Source organism: Delphinus delphis, chromosome 1 (assembly GCF_949987515.2).
Source record: "Delphinus delphis chromosome 1, mDelDel1.2, whole genome shotgun sequence".
Taxonomy (NCBI): domain Eukaryota; kingdom Metazoa; phylum Chordata; class Mammalia; order Artiodactyla; family Delphinidae; genus Delphinus; species Delphinus delphis.
The window spans coordinates 38,581,237-38,601,130 of NC_082683.1; the positions used below are offsets into that span (position 1 = coordinate 38,581,237).

At 36.6% G+C, this 19,894-nt stretch overlaps 1 protein-coding gene across 1 annotated transcript in view; it reads right to left on the reverse strand.

Moving 5' to 3' along the window:
- Positions 1-3,143: 3,143 nt before the first annotated feature.
- Positions 3,144-19,894, reverse strand: part of STIL (STIL centriolar assembly protein) — a 31,263-nt gene continuing 14,512 nt past the window's right edge. Inside the window, exons 4-11 of the mRNA XM_060021696.1 lie at positions 18,915-19,022; positions 16,409-16,521; positions 15,902-16,089; positions 14,703-14,950; positions 12,069-12,152; positions 10,448-10,534; positions 4,092-4,242; positions 3,144-3,460 (exon numbers count right to left, since the gene is read on the reverse strand). Coding sequence (XP_059877679.1) covers positions 3,386-3,460; positions 4,092-4,242; positions 10,448-10,534; positions 12,069-12,152; positions 14,703-14,950; positions 15,902-16,089; positions 16,409-16,521; positions 18,915-19,022 — 1,054 coding nt within the window. The 3' untranslated portion in view covers positions 3,144-3,385. The remainder of the gene's footprint in view (positions 3,461-4,091; positions 4,243-10,447; positions 10,535-12,068; positions 12,153-14,702; positions 14,951-15,901; positions 16,090-16,408; positions 16,522-18,914; positions 19,023-19,894) is intronic.

The window sequence follows — 19,894 nt, forward strand, 5'->3', positions numbered from 1 at the left end:
GGGAGAGGCCACAACAGTGAGAGGCCTGTGTATCGCAAAAAAAAAAAAAAAGGTCAAGCTAGGGACTTCCCTGGTGGTCCAGTGGTTAAGACTCAGTGCTCCCAATAAAGGGGGCACGGGTCTGATCGCTGTTCGGGGAATTAAGATCTTGCGTGCCAGGCGGCACGGCCAAAAAAAAAAAAAAGTGAAGCTATTTTCGCAATAATTGCAATAATCTATAATGAACCTTATACCTGCTTGTTTCTCATACAAGATACTAAACAGATAGTATTAAAGAGGCCCAAAGATAGGTTAAGGTTATAATCAAAAAGTTGAGAAAAGGACAAATCAGTTGTAAGTGCAAGTTAAAAATAACAAGTTTCTGAGCTACAGAATCAAAGAATAAACCAGCATTCCAAAGTAACTTTTAAATGAGGTTATTAAATACTTGGCAAATATTAACTTAAATTAATGAACCTCTCAAATAATACAGAGAATTCAACACTCCATTACTGAACTATAAATTCCATGAGGAAAGGGATCGTGTCTGCATCTGTTTTTAATACCACTATATCCCCAGCTCTTAGCACATTATCAGGCACATAGTAAAATAAATGAGAAAGCTAGAATAGGGATATGAAGAGTTAATTTTATGTGTCAACTTGGCTAGGCCACAGTAGCCAGATTTTTGGTCATACATTATTCTAGATGTTTCTGTGAAGGTGTTTTTAAGATGAGATTAACATTTAAATCGGTAGACTCTGAGTAAAGCATATAATCCTCCATAATGTGGGTGGGTCTCATCCAATCAGCTGAATGCCTTAATAGAACAAAGACTGACCTCCCCAAGAGGAGGGAATTCTGCCAGCTGACCACCTTTGGACTCTAACTGCAACTTTTCTCAGGCTGCCAGCCTACACTGCAGATTTTGGCCCCGACAAGCCTCCCCAACTGCACAAATCAATTCCTTAACACAAATCTCTCTATGTATATATATCCTGTCGCTTCTGTTTCTCTGGAGAACCCTAATACAAAGGAAATATCTACTTTACCATAAAAGGTATATATGGACCCAAAAATTCACAACCATTATTTAATATTCTCCAAGTGCATTTGCTTTAAAAGTTTTCTTTTTTAGGTAGAGGAGTTATTTTTTATAGTAGTTTATCTGATAGGCCTAGGTTTAATACTACAAGGAAGGGAAGAAGAGAAGGCAAACTAAACAAAAACAGGATGCTTCTTCTTAAACAAGATAATGTCTCGACAAATACTTTTGTTCCCCTATGTAATAAATCAACTCAAATGAGAACCATATTAGAGTTGTCACTTCATTAAAATGATCATCCAACTTCTGAGTATGAAGGAATGCATTTAAAGCAAGGATACCTATGGTAAAAGATTTACAAATAGTTTCCTCAGAAATATTTAGGGAGTTATTTAATTACTCACCAAAAAACTAATAAAATTAATTTAAAAAGTACACATGACAATAAAATATCTTTTACCTCTTAATTGAAAGATTCTTGGAAACTTTGTTAAAAAACTCTCTTTCTGCATTCTGGCTTTCAGCACTCAGTTCAAAATAGACTGGGTTTTTGTCAGAAGGTTCAACATTCTGAAATAAAGTATGTCATACTTTGAGATGTGACTTACATAAACACCAGAGAATTCTATTTAGATGACAAGTAGCTCTGAAACACTGGGGGGAAGGCGACTTCTGAAACTATAATCTTTTAAAAAAAATAATTCTTTCAACTGAGATATAATTGACATATGACATAATACTTTCAGGTGAACAACATAATGATTCAATATTTGAATATACTATGAAACACACACTACAATAAATCTAGTTAACCATCCATCACCATGCAGAATGATAAATATTTTCTTATAAGAACTTTCAAGGACTTCCCTGGTGGCACAGTAGTTGGGAATCCATCTGCCAATGCAGGGGACACGGGTTCGACCCGTGGTCCCGGGGGTATCCCACATGCCGCAGAGCAACTGGGCTCATGCGCCACAGCTACTGAGCCTGTGCTCTGAAGCCCACGAGCCACAGCTTCTTGGCCCCTGTGCCACAACTGCTGGAGCCCGTGCACTGGGAGCCTGAGCTCTGCAACGGCAGAGGCCACCACAATGAGAGGCCTGCACACCGCAACGAGGGGTGGCCCCTGCTCGCCACAACTAGAGAGCCTACGCACAGCAACGAATACCCAACGCATCCAAAAAGTAAATAAAATAAATAAATTTTAAAAAAAAAGAACTTTCAAAATACAATATAGCATTATTAACTATACTCACCATGCTGTATATTATATCCCCATTACTTATTTACTTTATAACTGGAAGTTTGTACCTTTTGACCACCTTTGGCCATTTTGGCCACCCTCAAACCCCCGCCCCCAACCTCTTGCAAACCACCAATCTGTTCTCTGTGTCTGTGAGTTCAATGAAATGTTTTTTTGTTGTTGTTTAAATACTGCACATATAAGTGACATATGGTATTTGCCTTTCTCTGTTTTATTTATTTCACTTAGCACAATGCCCTGGAGGTCCATCTATGTTGTCACAAATGGCAGGATTTCCTTCCTTTTTTTACAGCTGAATATTTTCCCATTATATTAATATAATATGATATAATGTAATATAATATAAGATAAATTACATTTTCTTTATCCATTCACCCATCCATGGACACTTAGGTTGCTTTAATATCTTGGCTATTGTAAATAATGCTGCAATTAACATGGTGGTACACATATCTTTTTGAATTAGTGTTCTTGTTTCCTTTGGATAAATACCCAGAAGTGGAATTGCTGAATCATATGGTTCTATTTTTATGCAACCTTTTAAAAAAACTATCCGTCTCCCTACTACATAAATGAAAGTAAAAACCTAATTATCTTTACTATGTAACTTACTCAATAACCAGGGATTCAGTTAAAATAGTAACTTTAAACTGAGCATACAATCTGAAGAATAAAATGAGTGATATATATGTGAGATATGTCTCTAAAATGGAAATAGACCTCATTTAAGATGATTATGTTTATAATTAAAATACAAAAACTTGATTCATGAATCAATACAACCTATAAATGAAATTAAAGGCACAAAATAAGATCTGAGTGGTAACACATGGTAATTTAGGGCTAGTAAAATTTTTTTAAATTTTATTTATTTTTGGCTGCGTTGGGTCTTCGTTGCTGTGCGTGGTCTTTCGCTAGTTGCAGCGAGCGGGGGCTACTCTTTGTTGCAGTGCACGGGCTTCTCATTGCGGTGGCTTCTCTTGTTGTGGAGCATGGGCTCTAGGCACGTGGGCTTCAGTAGCCGCGTCACGTGGGCTCAGTAGTTGTGGCTCACGGTGTCTAGAGCACAGGCTCAGTAGTTGTGGCACACGGGCTTAGTTGCTCCACAGCATGTGCGATCTTCTGGGACCAGGGCTTGAACCCGTGTCCCCTGCATTGGCAAGTAGATTCTTAACCAGTGAGCCAACAGGGAAGCCCGGGATAGTCAATATTTTTGTAAAAAAAAAAAGCAGAATTATTGTTCATTTTGGCCTTAGAATATTTTTACATAATGACATTTACGGTTTCAAAGATCTACTTTTTCTGCGACCATCACCTAAATGTATTGGGTTGGCCAAAAAGTTCTTTCAGGTTTTTCCATAAGATCTTACAGAAAAACCCAAACGAATATTTTTGCCAGTCATATTAATCTATTCTGATTCCTAGGGTTATATATTATAGACACTGACTTTTAAGTATGAGAAACCATTTGTTATACCCATACATTTAAAAATTAACAATCAGGACAAAGAAAACACTAAGATCACAAATTAACTCTCAGTATCATAAAATGATACAACATATACATTAAATTTGATATAGTCTTCAAAGGTTTTAGGAAAACATGGGAAAGTTACTCTGTAGATAACGTTTGATCCTGCATTAGAATTTGGTTCTGGAGATATGGCCTAAAATTTACAAAACAAAATTAACCATAAATGAATAAAGTTAATATTTAGTAAGACTGATTATAAATAAAGCCTAATAATTTGAGTACAACCCTGAATAGTCATAAGTGTGCTAGGAAATCAAATCACTTACTTTGAAAAGATGTAATGTTTCCTTACTAGTTAGTAGCTGGAATCGAAGGTCAGGCAACCTGCCATCACAAGGGAGGCATTCATAAAACTCAGGATCCTTATGTGTCACAGAATAGAGAACTATAATGAAATTTCCAGATTCTGAAAAAACCCTGGATAAAAAAATGCCATTTAATTAAAATTTACTGAGAATAACAAGAATACACTCAAAGAATTCTATGTGAGTCCCTCAATCTAGTTAATAGACTAACTAAACAGTCCAATTTTTGGAAGAAAACTGAGGGGCAAATTTATGCTTACTTTTCCCTGACCAGGGATCGAACCCATGCTCCCTTTAATGGAAGCGTGGAGCCTAACCACTGGACCACCAGGGAATTCCCTATGCTTACTTTTTAATGTTACTAATTTTTAATTTTTAAAATACATTTATTACAGAATACATATTCCTTGTAAATACTTTAAACAAAAACAGGAATGTATAAAATAGAAAATGAAAACATCCCATTCCACTCTCCAGTTTACAGTATTTACTTCCAGAATTTTCCCCTAGGCATACGCAAACATTTTATACAATTTAACAAAAACAAGATACTATACACACTATTTGCATTTGTTCCTTTTTTTTTGAGGGAAAAGAGAAATAACATTTAATTAAAAGCACACAACATGATTACTAGTGTATTTCTAAACCACATATTCAATAGGTCTGTGATATAGTTTTTTTTTTAATTATTTTTTATTGGAGTATAGTTGCTTTACAATGTTGTGTTAGTTTCTGCTGTACAGCAGAGTGAATCAGTTATACGTATACATATATCCCTTTTTTAGATTTCCTACCCATTTAGGTCACCACAAAGCACTGAGTAGAATTCCCTGTGCTCTACAGTAGGTTCTCATTAGTTATCTATTTTATACATAGTAGTGTATACATGTTGATTCCAATCTCCCAATTCATCCCATCCTCTCCTTCCCCCCTCGGTATCTTTAAGTTTGTTCTCTACAACTGTGTCTCTATTTCTGCTTTGCAAAAAAGTTCATCTGTACCATTTTTCTAGATTCCACATATAAGCGATATTATACAATATTTGTTTTTCTTTCTGACTTACTTCACTCTGTATGACAGTTTCCAGGTCCATCCACGTCTCTGCAAATGGCACTATTTCGTTCCTTTTTTATGGCTGAGTAATAGTCCATTGTATATATGTACCACATCTTCTTTATCCATTCATCTGTCGATGGATATTTAGGTTGCTTCCACGTCCTGGCTATTGTAAATACTGCTGCAATGAACACTGGGGTGTATGTATCTTTTTGAATTATGACTTTCTTCAGGTATATGCCCAGGAATGGGATTGCTGGGTCATATGGTAGTTCTATTTTTAGTTTTTTAAGGAACCTCCATACTGTTCTCCATGGTGGCTCTACCAATTTACATTCCCACCAATAGTGTAGGAGGGTTCCCTTTTCTCCACACCGTCTCCAGCATTTATTGTTGTAGATTTTTTGATGATGGCCATTCTGACTGGTGTGAGGTGATACCTCATGGTAGTTGTGATTTGCATTTCTCTAATAATTAGTGATGTTGAGCATCTTTTCATGTGCCTCTTGGCCATCTGTATGTCTTCTTTGGAGAGATGTCTATTTAGGTCTTCTGCCCATTTTCTGATTGTTTGGGTTTTTTTTGTTATTGAGCTGCATGAGCTGTTTGTATATTTTGGAGATTAATCCCTTGTCAGTTGCTTCATTTGCAAATATTTTCTCCCATTCTGAGGGTTGTCTTTTCGTATTGTTTATGGTTTCCTTTGCTGTGCAAAAGCTTTAAAGTTTCATTAGGTCCCATTTATTTTTGTTTTTATTTTTATCACTCTAGCAGGTAGGTCAAAAAAGATCTTGCTGTGATTTATGTCAAGGAGTGTTCTGCTTATGTTTTTTCCTCTAACAGTTTAATAGTGTCCGTCCTTACACTTAGGTCTTTAATCCATTTTGAGTTTGTTTTTGTATATGGTGTTAGGAAGTGTTCTAATTTCATTCCTTTACATGTAGCTGTCCAGTTTTCCCAGCACAACTTACTGAAAAGACTGTCTTTTCTCCATTATATATTCTTGCCTTCTTTGCCACAGATTAGGCGACCACAGGTGCATGGGTTTATCTCTGGGCTTTCTATCCTGTTCCATTGATCTATATTTCTGTTTTTGTGCCAGTACCATTCTGTCTTGATTACTGTAGCTTTGATGTATAGTCTGAAGTCAGGGAGCCTGATTTCTCCAGCTGTTTTTCTTTCTCAAGATTGCCTTGGCTATTTGGGGTCTTTTGTTTCCATACCAATTGTACAATTTTTTGTTCTAATTCTGTGAAAAATGCCATTGGTAATTTGATAGGGATTGTACTGAATCTGTAGATTGCTGTGGGTAGTATAGCCATCTTCACAATATTGATTCTTCCAGTCCAAGAACATGGTATACATCTCTCCATCTGTTTCAACTTTGATTTCTTTCATCAGCATCTTACAGTTTTCTGAGTACAGGTTTTTTACCTCTTTAGGTAGGTTTATTCCTAGGTATTTTATTCTTTTTGTTGCAATGGTAAATGGGATTGTTTCCTTAATTGCATTTTCTATTTATTATTTGACAATCTTGGATTTCTTTCCATGTCACTGTTCTATATTATACCTTAGACCTCCCTATTCTTTTTTAGTGACTATCCAGTATTACAATTTATAGATGTGCTATTATTGATTCACCCAGACTTCTAAAAGTGGATATTTAAATTATTCACAATAGTTCACTACTATAAACACTGATAAAATGAACATTCATTTTATTATTCACTACATGACTCAACAAATATCTGTAAAGTAATCAAGAGTCCTTAAAATACACACCAAAACCCACTATTTAAAAATGCTTTTAGGGCTTCCCTGGTGGCGCAGTGGTTGAGAGTCCACCTGCCGATGCAGGGGACACGGGTTCGTGCCCCGGTCTGGAAAGATCCCACATGCCGCAGAGCGGCTAGGCCCGTGAGCCATGGCCGCTGAGTCTGCGCGTCTGGAGCCTGTGCTCCGCAACGGGAGAGGCCACAACAGTGAGAGGCCCGTGAACCCAAAAAAAAAAAAAAACCTTTTAGTAGTTGTCTCTACTTTGTAAAATGTTGAATGAAAGATAATTTGGGGATATATTACACTATTAACAAAACAAAGCAGTGAGGGTTTAGGAGGCAGAATGCCTATTCTGCTCAATTCCTCTCTCTAGGGTCAGACAAGACCACTGATCAGAATGCTGTAAAGTACTAACCTAAGCTATGCCAAGCAGTGCTGATACCTCCCTGGTTAAAGGCCGGCAGTAATTAAAGAGTCCAGGTATCAAAGAAATTCCCTAACGCTTCATTTTGACAGAGAGAGCTTCAAAACTAACTTCACCAAGCATTTACTATCAATAAATAATTAAAGCAAGACCCGTCACTGATAATAAAACTTAATATTACTAATACGTTAAAATGAATATTTAATTTCTCTTTTATTGCAAATAAAACTAACTATATTATATAATTAAAATAAAATGTAAAAAGTAGAACTGTAGCTTCTGGAGAAAAAACAAGAGATTTTCATTTCAATAAAAATCCTTTCTAAGCAAAATAGAAAAAAAAAGATGGATAAATCGGACTTTAAAAAAAGTCTGGGGGCTTCCCTGGTGGCGCAGCAGTTGAGAGTCTGCCTGCTAATGCAGGGGACACGGGTTCGAGCCCTGGTCTGGGAAGGTCCCACATGCCGCGGAGCGACTGGGCCCGTGAGCCACAACTACTGAGCCTGCACGTCTGGAGCCTGTGCTCCGCAATGGGAGAGGCCGCAATAGTGAGAGGCCCGCGCACCGCGATGAAGAGTGGCTGCCGCTTGCCACAACTAGAGAAAGCACTCGCACAGAAATGAAGACCCAACACAGCAAAAATAAATAAATTAATTAATACACATGTATTCACACAAACACAATGGGATATTGGCTTAGAATGTATTGAACATATAATTAAAAGAAAAAAAAAGTCTGGGAAAAAATATTAACCGAAGTGAAATGAAATGACAATCTGGGGGAAATAAATTTTTGCCACATATCTATACCAATACAAATACATATATGTATGTACACACGCACCTTTTTATAACATATTTATATACACATATATAAAATCTTTGCAGCATATAACATACATTTTAAGAAATATATACTTTACATATTATATAAATGTATATATACAGAGAGTGAAAAAGAAAAAGAGAGCTCTTACAAAGCAATGTGAAAAAGATACACAACCCAACAGAATAATGGCAAGAGACATGATTAGGAGGTTCCCAGAAGATGAGATTATAAAACGTCAGATTTGCAAAGATCAAAAGTCTAATAATGGGGGCATCCCTGGTGGCGCAGGGGTTAAGGATCCGCCTGCCAGTGCAGGGGGCAAGGGTTCGATTCCTGGTCCAGGGAGATCCCACATGCCATGGAGCAACTAAGCCTGTGCGCCACAATTACTAAGCCTGCACTCTACAGCCTGCGAGCCACAACTACTGAGCTCACACGCCACAACTACTGAAGCCTGTGCACCTAGAGCCCGTGCTCTGCAATAAGAGAAGCCACTGCAGTGAGAAGCCTGCGCACCACAAAGAAGGGTAGCCCCGGCTCCCCGCAACTAGAGGAAGCCCACGCCCCAATAAAGACCCAACGCAGCCAAAAATTTAAAAAAAAAAAAAAAAAAAGTCTAATAATGGCCTTCCAGTTACTTCTCTGAGGTCTTGTTGTTTTTCCCTTCCCTCACTCCTCTCCAGCCACGCTACATCCTTGCTGTTCCTTGAAGATGCAAGGTGATCTTTCACCCACAGCTTTGTACCCATCACCCTGTGATACTGCCCCAGACAGCCACATGGCTTACTCCCCCATCTCAAGTCTTTGTCTGCCTGACTGCCCTATTTAAAACTGCAACCCTACCTGCCACTACCAGAGACACAACATCCACCTCCCCTGCTTATTTCTCCACAGCACTCATCACCTTGTAAAATACTATTTATTTTACTTATTTTTTCTGTTTACTGCCTATCTCTGCAGGGTCTTTATTTTGTTTACTGTTTATTGCCAATATCATGAATAGTGCTTGGTACATAGTAGGTGCTCAACAAATACTTGTTCCACAGTGTTAGTGAGGGGATGGAGAAAACAGGCACTCTCAAACACTGTTGGAAAGATTATAAACTGATAGTCTTTGAAGCACAAATTGGCAATATCTACAAAATTTAAAGTGATATACTATTTGACCCAGAAAAACCACTTTTAGGAATTTATTCCACAAATATACTAGTATATACACACAAAGATGTATACACAAAGTTGTCCGCAAGCAAAAGGAGTAGTTTTTAAAATATAGTATATATTATTTACTATTCAGTTGTAAAATATGTGTATTAAATCTGTATGTGCCAAGATTTAGTAATGATTTCCAAGGTATAATGATATAAAGAAAAAAGCAACAGAGAAAAGGTAGAACGGTTTGATCCCATTTGTGATTTAACTTTTACAGACCAGGGAAGGGTGTTATTTGTCTATGCATTGGTATTTCAAGAAGGAAGCACAAGATACTCCTTTAACAGTGATTGTCTCTGGGGATAGGATCTGGGGAAATGCGGTGGAAGAGACATTTTTATTATGTATCTTTATATATATCTGATTTAGTGCCATGTACTTATACTGCCTTTTCATTAAAGTTTTTTTTAAAAAGTGTATTATAGCCACCAAAGCAGACAGAAACAAACTCTGGAATTTTCATTTAATAGATGAAGAAAGTAAGAGGCAAATAATGGCAACATGTACAAAATAACAAAATTAAATGAGGAGTTGAGGTTAGAAATAAAGTTTCCCTATTAGTTCCAATGCTTGTGCTTTAGTTCCAAGAACATTAAACTTCATCCCAAGTGCTTCTTAAGGTACTATCAGCAGCACAGGGTAACAATAAAACACTTGAAACAAATTCAAACTCATTTTCAGGCACTTCCATGAAAATTAATCTTTTTTATAAAATAGGATGCTAGAGTAGATGATCCCTAGGGGTTTTCTTCCACTCATAAAAAGTATGTCTTTTGTGTTACAGTACTGTCATTAGGCAAGTGAATTCCTTCACATTTCCAAGTATAGCACAATGTCACCTTTTTTGTCTGGTTTTATTCCCATTTAATATAATGTTTGACTTCCTTAGTGTGCCTGTTCTTCTGGTTTCTAAGTATTATAAAAGGTTAAGGCATTGCATGAACGTTAAATAACACCAGTAAAACATGAATGGAGGTGAAGATCAAAATAAAACCCTACAGAAAAAAATATCACTTACCTTTCTTGAATAGAAGAACTGAACATATATCGCAAGCAGCAAGCCCACACCTGAGGACTATAGATATGTATAATTCCAGACAGCCAGCTAAAACAAAAAATAGAAATTAAAAACTATAGTCATTTTACAAATTAGTACTTAACATCCTTTAGATTATGCTCTTCTCAAGGTAATGTGGCAGAAATTCTTGGCATTCATCAGGAACAGATAAAAGGGCTCATAAATAAGAAATCTATGAACATTAAACCATGCTGATAATTAAGAGGGAGACTATAGATATACATATAACCATAGACAGATTCAGAGACAGAGCACTACTTTCTGTCCTCTTCCACTGAAATGATGGTAAAACTGTGGGAAAGAAAATGGTTAACAATAGAGGTGAAAGCAGAAATCAATTAGAATCAATTAGCCTGCACTAGAAAGAATAGTCTGAATTAGGGGAGAAAGAAGTTAGCAGCCTAAAACCATAGAGTTATTGAGAGGATTTAAGTCTATAATTATACAGGTAGGCTGAAAAACGGAAACCGCTTTTAAAAAAAATTTTTTTTTATTATTTTCTTAAGTATTTATTTATTTATTTTGGCTGCACTGGCTCTTAGTTGCAGCATGCAAACTCTTAGTTGTGGCATGCATGCAGAATCTAGCTTCCCGACCAGGGATTGAACCCCGTCCCCTGCATTGGGAGCACGGGGTCTTACTCACTGGACCGCCAGGGAAGTCTCAGAAAACTCTTAATAGATATTCACTTAGCAGCAATAACACACAGCCACTACCAGGACCAGAGCAAAAAGACTGTAAGGAGATTTCGTGGTCCACAGAACATTTCTGTACTCTCATTTTTTGTCTGCATACACCATTCCCACATATGGGTTCCCTTCCCAGTCAATCCTCTCTTCTATTATCTATACACTTAAAGGTCCAGCTCAAGTTTGCCTTCTCTAAGAAAATGTGCCCTATCATCTCTCTTGCAAACAGTAATAGCGCTCACTGTCTAAATTGTTTATTTCATAGTAAATCATACACTTTCTTATTATTTATCTTTCTATGTGGGAATATTTGAATATTTTATCGCCTCACCTTTAATTATTAATTCCTTGAGGAGCTTTAAATCCCAACACAGTATGAAACATAATACTATTTATAGGGTAAGCACTCATTAAATACTGAATTAGTATAAATTTCTGACTGAATAATCTATCTAAATGTCATTAACCACCAACTCGAAAAGAGATCTCCATAAACACTAAAGAGAATTTCTGCAAAATTGCCTGGCAGTGAATTTTAAACAGTGTTATCCTGAGTCCTGAGTTCTTCAAGATGCCTTAAGGACAGGGGTAGTGAATAAGGTTAAAGAAACAGGGCTCTAAGGCTTCAACTTCAACCAGAAGAATTCAGTTTTGTTTTATATACTGGAATTCTTCCTAAGATTGGACAAAAATCTTATTTTAACTGATTCAGCTGTTAAAATAAGAAAGCTTAAGCATCATTAGCATTTATGGTTTTATAAGGTGATCCAAATATTAATACATATTCATAGTACAAATGATTCACATGCTTATAATATACATTTGAATACATACATGGCTGAAAAGGTTTTCATAAGTAATGCAATACTTACATTCCCACTAATGGGAGAGAATAAATCTTGGGATCAGTTTCCAGCAAAAGTAACAATTTGCGTGTCTCATCCATGGTAAGATATCTAAACAGAAGACATTCATGTAAAAACAATTGGAAATATGCACTTTTACCTAAAAGAGATAATCTGAGTGCTGAAGAAGTATATTTTAGGCAGAGGAGAGGATTCAAATGAATAATTTCTTTTACATACACATGCACACAAAGAAAACAGTTCAAAGTGTAGAAAAATATTCTACTAATTATGAGGATGACATGGAAGAGATTTAATATCTTAAAATTTCTATGTATTAAAATGGTCACTGAAGATTACATACCTTTTGAAAAAGTTTGCTCTAAAAAGTATCAACTTTTTTAAATCAAAAGTATTAAAATCAAGGCTAACAAGTGCAGAACCAAATAGGTTTCCCTGGGAGAAATGAATTTCCTGTTGCTGGAAGTATTCAAGCATGCAGGTGACTTGACAAGATTGCAACAGATGTGACTTCTCACTGAAGGGGGCTGAATTAGGTGAGGGATATTCAATCTTCCATGTACTATATTCCTCCAACCGCTATCAAAGAATTTTGCAACCATCATGATAGAACCCCAAAGCTCACTTTTCCCTAAAAGGACATTATACTACATTTATACTTTGTTAATATAAGATACTTATTACTGACAATAAGTTTTAAGAATTTGATAAGTACAGTACAACTGTCAAGAGTTTACTGTTATGGCTTTAAAACACAAAAGTAAAAACAATGCCATTTGTGATATAAAGTCTTAATAGTATCACTGAGGATACATTTTATTGCTATAATAACCCTAAAACACAAAGATGATGAATTTATCAAGCCATGTGACAATATGATTAAGCCTGAGTTGGCACGAGATTTATGTATCAACAATGACCCTTACACCTGCTTTGAGAGCTCTTCTGCCTTGACAACCTGATAAACCAGTTTAGGCTTTCCATGATTTTCCCAGGCAATTTGGACACACCTTCCTGCTTTCCCTGCACTATATATAAAACCCTATTACGTTTATCCACATTGTGTTTACATGATAATATACTTAGTGGACAGTAAGTACGGTTTTTTTATATATTTAATGCCAGTGTATAAAACAATACTATTCCACAATGGATCCTAATAAATATTAGGGTAAACAAGTGAATGTGGTCAAAGAAAAAGGCAAACGTCATAAATTAAATAATTCTAGGTAGAAAGGGGCAAGAGGAATAGGTGATTAGGTAGAATACTGAACATCCTGGGTTACTACTGGTATGCCAAGGGGTCACAAAGGAATAATTCAAAGAAAGGTAAATTCATGCTTCACTAGATGGACTCAGGTACTAAGGAAAATAAATTAATTTTTTGGTTAATTTTAACACAAATTTCTATGTACCAATTGAGAAGTATTTTATTACTCCAAGAGAATTAAATGTTCAATTTAATTCAAACACTTTTTAATCACTATCACCTTTGACCATTCCATGATTTTGGAATATAGCAACGCTTTTTCTTTTGTGCCACCCCAACCAGAAAGGTGCTCTGATCAGCATGTGGGAACTTTCTTGCTGTTCCAGGGACACTCTGAAAAGAAAATCCTTTTTCTTATCCTCTTTTGAAGAGGCATATTTGGTAGACAAGACTTGAAGTTGAGTTTACTTTGCCAAACATTTCGAGCTCTAGAGACCTAACAGGAACTAGGGTGGAGTCAGTGGGAAAGGAAGCCAGAAGTGAACTGCTTAGACTTTAAAGCAGTTGGTGCTTACATTGTCTGATTTAGCTCAGTAGACAATGGATAAAGAAAGTGGATGAGGATTCAGGGAAGCAGCCCTGCTGAGGATCAGAAAGCAAGCAATTTGGCTTACATTTCCTAAGAAACTAAGAGTGTTAATAGGAAGCTAGAGAGGATGCTGCTTCAGCTATGTGAGGAAACTCCACCCTCAAGTGGTTGACAATTTGGTAAGCAAGAGTATCATACATTATAATTTAATAATCTCCTTTATCTGCAGTGCTCATTATTCACAATTAAAACTGCATATTATAGGACTTCCCTGGTGGTGCAGTGGTTGAGAATCTGCCCGCCAATGCAAGGGACACGGGTTCGAGCTCTGGCCCAGGAAGATCCCACATGCCGCGGAGCAACTAAGCCCGTGCACCACACTACTGAGCCTGAGCTCTAGAGCCTGCAAGCCACAACTACTGAGCCCACGTGCCACAAATACTGAAGGCTGCGTGCCTGGAGCCCGTGCTCCGCAACGAGAAGCCACGACAATGAGAAGCCCGCGTACCGCAACGAAGAGTAGCCCCCGCTCACCGCAACTAGAGAAAGCCCGTGCACAGCAATGAAGACCCAACACAGCCAATAAATAAATAAATTAATTAATTATTTTAAAACCCCTGCATATTATAAATAATTCTCCAGCCTCCATTAGGCTCATTACCAGAAAACTATATTCAGCAAAAATTAACAATTTTTTCACCTTCCTTGGTTGTTTATCTAGCTGCCACAGATCTCAGGCATGTAAACTGACCAAACAATTATTTCACATTACGTGAATAACATGAAAATATACTAATGTGACAAATATTTAAAATTTTGGATGAATAGGTCTTTTACTTACCCATATTTATAGGTACCTTGAACTTGAGAAATATTCAGATTACTGCTCAAGTTTCTTGCCAGAGCTGTTGGAATAATGGGGATGGGCTTCACAGGTGTGCATTTAAAGGTATTTGCTAGAGTTACTGCTGCCCAATCCAAGTCAAAATCCACAGTGTCCAAACTCTCCCTGGAAGTGATATGAGCTCTTAGGGAAAGCAGTTTACCACAATCCAAGGAATCTTTGCTACACACATGATGCTGCAGAGCCTGAGGAATCAATATTACACAATTATTTTAAAGCTTTGAAATTTGTCCGTATCTCTGAAGGTTTTGTTTCATATATCTTATATTAATAAAATTAAACAATTTCTGATTTGCAACATTTCAATTCTCTTATTTCTTCCATGTGACCAAAAGGTTATATGAATAATTATGTTAAAGCAAAAAAGATTTATATACCAAGCTCCATCATATATTTCCAACCTATATGTCCCAGCAGCATTTTAAACTCTTACTGGAGAATGTCGCTTTCAATAAATATTTATTACGTGGGTAAAAATGGACATAAATTAACTTTGACTCAGTCTCAGAGAATCTAAGGTCCATTCCTCTCCGATTCTTTTCTATTACTCCAAATTGTCAAGTTAGTTCTTCCTCTGTAGTTACTCATGCAGACTGTGCCCTTTCTGGTCTCACTGCCACCACTCTGCTATAGGCTAATACACCCCCCTCTAATACACACCTGACTACTGCAATGGCCTAACTATTCTGACTTCAGTCAGCCCTCCCTATCACATTAACCATCCCTGATTTAACAGTATTTCCTCTTTTCAGAAATTTTCAATGAAAAACATGGCCCATTAGATAAAGTTCAAATTCCGTAGCCTGGCAGACAAGGCTCTCTATGATCTAAACAAACTAATACTCAAGTCTGACTGCCCACAAATCCAGCAAAACTCTCCACCCTCAATGTTACCTTGAGTACATGTTGCACTTTGCTATCTTGGTCATGTTGCTTCCTCTTCTGGAATGCTACCCATATTACCTACCTAGGATTTCTCTCCTCAGAAACCATATCTAATTGCATTTTAGGTCAACATCATTTAGTCAGAAATTAAATGAATACCTATTAAATATGGGTTTATTAAAATATAACACAGTACACATAGTTTGATTCTTGTGTTGGATAAGAAATAATCACATATCAACAAATCTCACCTTAAAAGCTGAATTGAAGTCATCTGCATTGTGCACTATTATTTCTCTTGAACAAAGTCCTTGAGTATGAATTGTGCATGGGATCACAAAGTCCCCAGGAAGAGAAGCAGTAGGGGTTCTTTCTAAGCATTCAGGTACCTCTCGACCAGGATCAAAACGATCTATTGTCAATGTCACACTTTCTTCATCTGAAGAACAAAAATAGCAGTTATTATATAGCACGCCAATTATGAAATGTGAAATTAACCAAGCAAGCCTAGATTACAGGAAAGTATTTTGTTCATACTAAGAGTACATTAAACTTTCATTAAAAAAAAATGACTTACATATATATTTATCCACCTGACCAAACTGTAAAGTCTATGATGAGTAGTGTCAACTTTTACTCATCTTCATAACGTTGGTATACAGTAAAGAAAATTAGCCAAAGTACATTACAGTAATTGACTGAAACAGTAAACATAAAATCTATTATACTCATAAAAATAATTTTTCAAAGTATATTACCTTCATCTACTGTGAGAGAACCAAGTAAAAAGCATGGCAAGTTTTCTTTATTCTGCTTAGCATGACGACAAGCAAGTCGGATGGTCTTTTCAGTTACCACAAGCTTTGGATTTCTGAAAAATAACAAATGTCTTTTACGAATGTGGTGGATCTGACAGCCTAAAAAACCTTCCTGCCATGAAATGTTGCCTAAGATATAATACACATCTTTTAAAATGTACAGAAAGATCACTGTTGGGAAATCCTAGGGTCAAAGGCAGCAGGTAAGGAGGGCTACCTGGAAAGCAGAATTGCAATAAGCAGACACTGAAGTTATAGTTGTTCTCCAGGCATTCATAAAATTCTTAATTTTATGAATTTTAGGATCAAGAACCTATGAGCCCTCCTGTTTTTGTAAACAAAGTTTGATTGAAATAGTCACATCCATTTGTTTACATATGATCTATGGACTTCAGATACTAGCATTACTGAATACAGAATATAAATACAATTCACATGTTTAAAGAAATATAAAAAGGACTCTAGAATATGAGTAAGGAACAAGATACTATGAAAAAAGACAAGACAAATTTATTATTCTATAAACTGTGTGTATATATTATAAATAATCTTTCACATATATAGCATACTCCCACATTTAAAAACCTAAATGAGGGCTTCCCTGATGGCGCAGTGGTTGAGAATCTGCCTGCCAATGCAGGGGACACAGGTTCAAGCCCTGGTCTGGGAAGATCCCACATGCCACGGAGCAGCTGGGCCCGTGAGCCACAACTACTGAGCCTGCGCGTCTGGAGCCTGTGCTCCACAACAAGAGATGCCGTGACAGTGAGAGGCCCACGCACTGAGATGAAGAGTGGCCCCCGCTCGCCGCAAGGAGAGAAAGCCCTCACACAGAAATGAAGACCCAACACACCCAAAAATAAAAATAAACCCAACCAAATATTTTTTAAAAATCAAATTAAGGTATATGTTCTAAACTACCCCAGGAAAAAAAAAAAAACCTAAATGAACAGATTAGATGGCAACTAAGCACAGCTAAAGAGAAAATTAGAAGAGCTGAAGAGCAAAAGAAATTACTCAAAATGAAGTAGAGAAAGATGGCAATAGAAAATATAGGTTAACAGACATGTAGAAAATGAACAAGTCTGACAAATATTTAAACTTCCACAAGACACTCTCTGTTTTTGTCAATGATACCACCCTTCTCTGAGAACTTAAATACTTTTTTTTTTTTTTTAATTTATTTTTGGCTGTATTGGGTCCTCGTTGCTGCATGCGGGCTTGCCTCTAGCTGTGGTGAGTAGGGGCTACTCTTCGTTGAGGAGCACGGGCTTCTCGTTGCGGTGGCTTCTCTTGTTGTGGAGCACGGCCTCTAGGCATGCAGGCTCAGTAGTTGTGGCAAGAAGTCTCAGTAGTTGTGGCTCGCAGGCTCTAGAGCGCAGGCTCAGTAGTTGTGGCGCATGGGCATAGTTGCTCCGTGGCATGTGGGATCTTCCTGTACCAGGGCTTGAACCTGTGTCCCCTGCATTGGTAGGCGGATTCTTAACCACTGCACCATGAGGGAGGCCCTTAAATACTTTTTGACTTGTAATTTTCCTTTAGTTCCTCTATTCAGTTGATCATCAAATGCTATACATTTCTTCAAAACACCTTGTTTCATTCTTTCCTCTTGGTCTCAACACTGCTACACTGCTCTAAACCCTTATAAGAGCTAGCATTTATTGACTACCTCCTATGTCCAGGTACTGTGCCAACTGCTGCTTTACAGCCTGTCTCATTTAATCCTTACAAAAGTACTATGAAACAAGTGTCATATCCCCATTTTATAAATAAGGAAACTGATCCTTGGCTCCTTTACTGAGGTCACTTAAATAAGAAAGGGTAAAATCAGGATTTGACCCTCCAGGAAGTCTGACTCCAGTTACACCACCTTAAACCACTACAGAATAAATCTACGTTCCTTGGATTACAGAAAACCATCTTGCATTAGGCTGACTCTAGGGTCTCCCCACTATGATCCATCCTTCTTAGAACTCTGCTTTTAGCAAGTAACTTTCTTAAATATAAAATCTCAGTGGATCTCTATTTTCTATTACTTGAAGATTAAGCTTCTATGTCTTTCTTTCACAATCCTGGCCATAACCAAAATATTTTATGTTCCTTCTAATATGGTCTATTCAACTCAAAATCAATCTTCTCAGTGTTCCTCAAAGACACCATGTGGAAACATGACGAAAAACTCAGTTTTTATTATATTTTGTCTCTTTTGATTTCCTATAATACTTAGAACTTTAGATTTGCAGAATATTTTAACTGTGAAATTAAGATTACTTCTTAAAAGCACAAGGAACAGATTTAAGAAGCAGCAGAAAGAATACTTTGTATGAGGGGAGCTCCTGAATAGAAAAGTTTAAAAAAAAAAATTGGGTCACTGTAATCATTGCCTTACATATTCTTTTGACTCCTGTTTAACCTGGTTTGATTTGGAAAGAGAAACGTTTTATACCTGTGGTAATTGAGACGTAAGTAGATATAATCTCCAATTGGCATTGGGTTCCAAAGTGCACATTTTGATGGAGGAAAATAGAAAGGCACCATCCTGCTTGAAGAAAACCTTAAAAAAATTTTTTTTTTAAATCAAAGCACAATGAAAAACAGTAGAAATTTTACAAGAAACAGTTTAACTGTAAATGATAGGGTTTTCAGATTACTTTTGTAATTTTAGAATTGAAAAATATTTTTAAAAAGTAAAAAGGAAAGAAAAATCACTTGTAACTCTGCTATCAAGAGAATAAGCACTCAAAATTTAGGTATGACTTTCTGTCCTTTTTATCCTATCCATATATATATTTATATACACGTGAGTCTTTTTAAAAAGAACTGGGAATATCAATTCTATATAATCTTCTTTAAGTAACTGAAAAATGAATATAAACCATGTATTTACATTTAAATTTAAAATTAATATCCATCCTTCTGAACTGATTTCTAGATAACACTTAAAAAATCATGAAAAGCACAAAAACTTTTCAGGGTTTTCAAATTTGGTATCTTGGGCCCTATCACATGAGTTTTTTATGTTATTGTTCTGTGTTTTTTGGGGTTTTTTTTGGCAGTGCCACGTGGCATCAGGCACCAGGGATCGAACCTGTGCCCCCTGCAGTGTAAGCGTGGAGTCTCAACCACTGGATGGACAGGGAAGTCCCACACATAAATTTAATTAGTGAAGCATCAAAAGGACATCATTAATAAATCTCCACAAAGATCACTCAAGCAATGTAAAGCAAGATTTCAATGTTAAATCATATAGGATATCATCACAGAGTTTTTAATCACATGTAATTAAAGCAAGAAATCTCTGACAGTGAGCTACCTACAAAAGTGCATTTGCATGGTAGTAGATTATGAAATAGTTGAACTGAAAAAATATTTATCATATCATGCACTAAGAATATCTTGTTCTAGATCTTACTTTCATGTTTCATC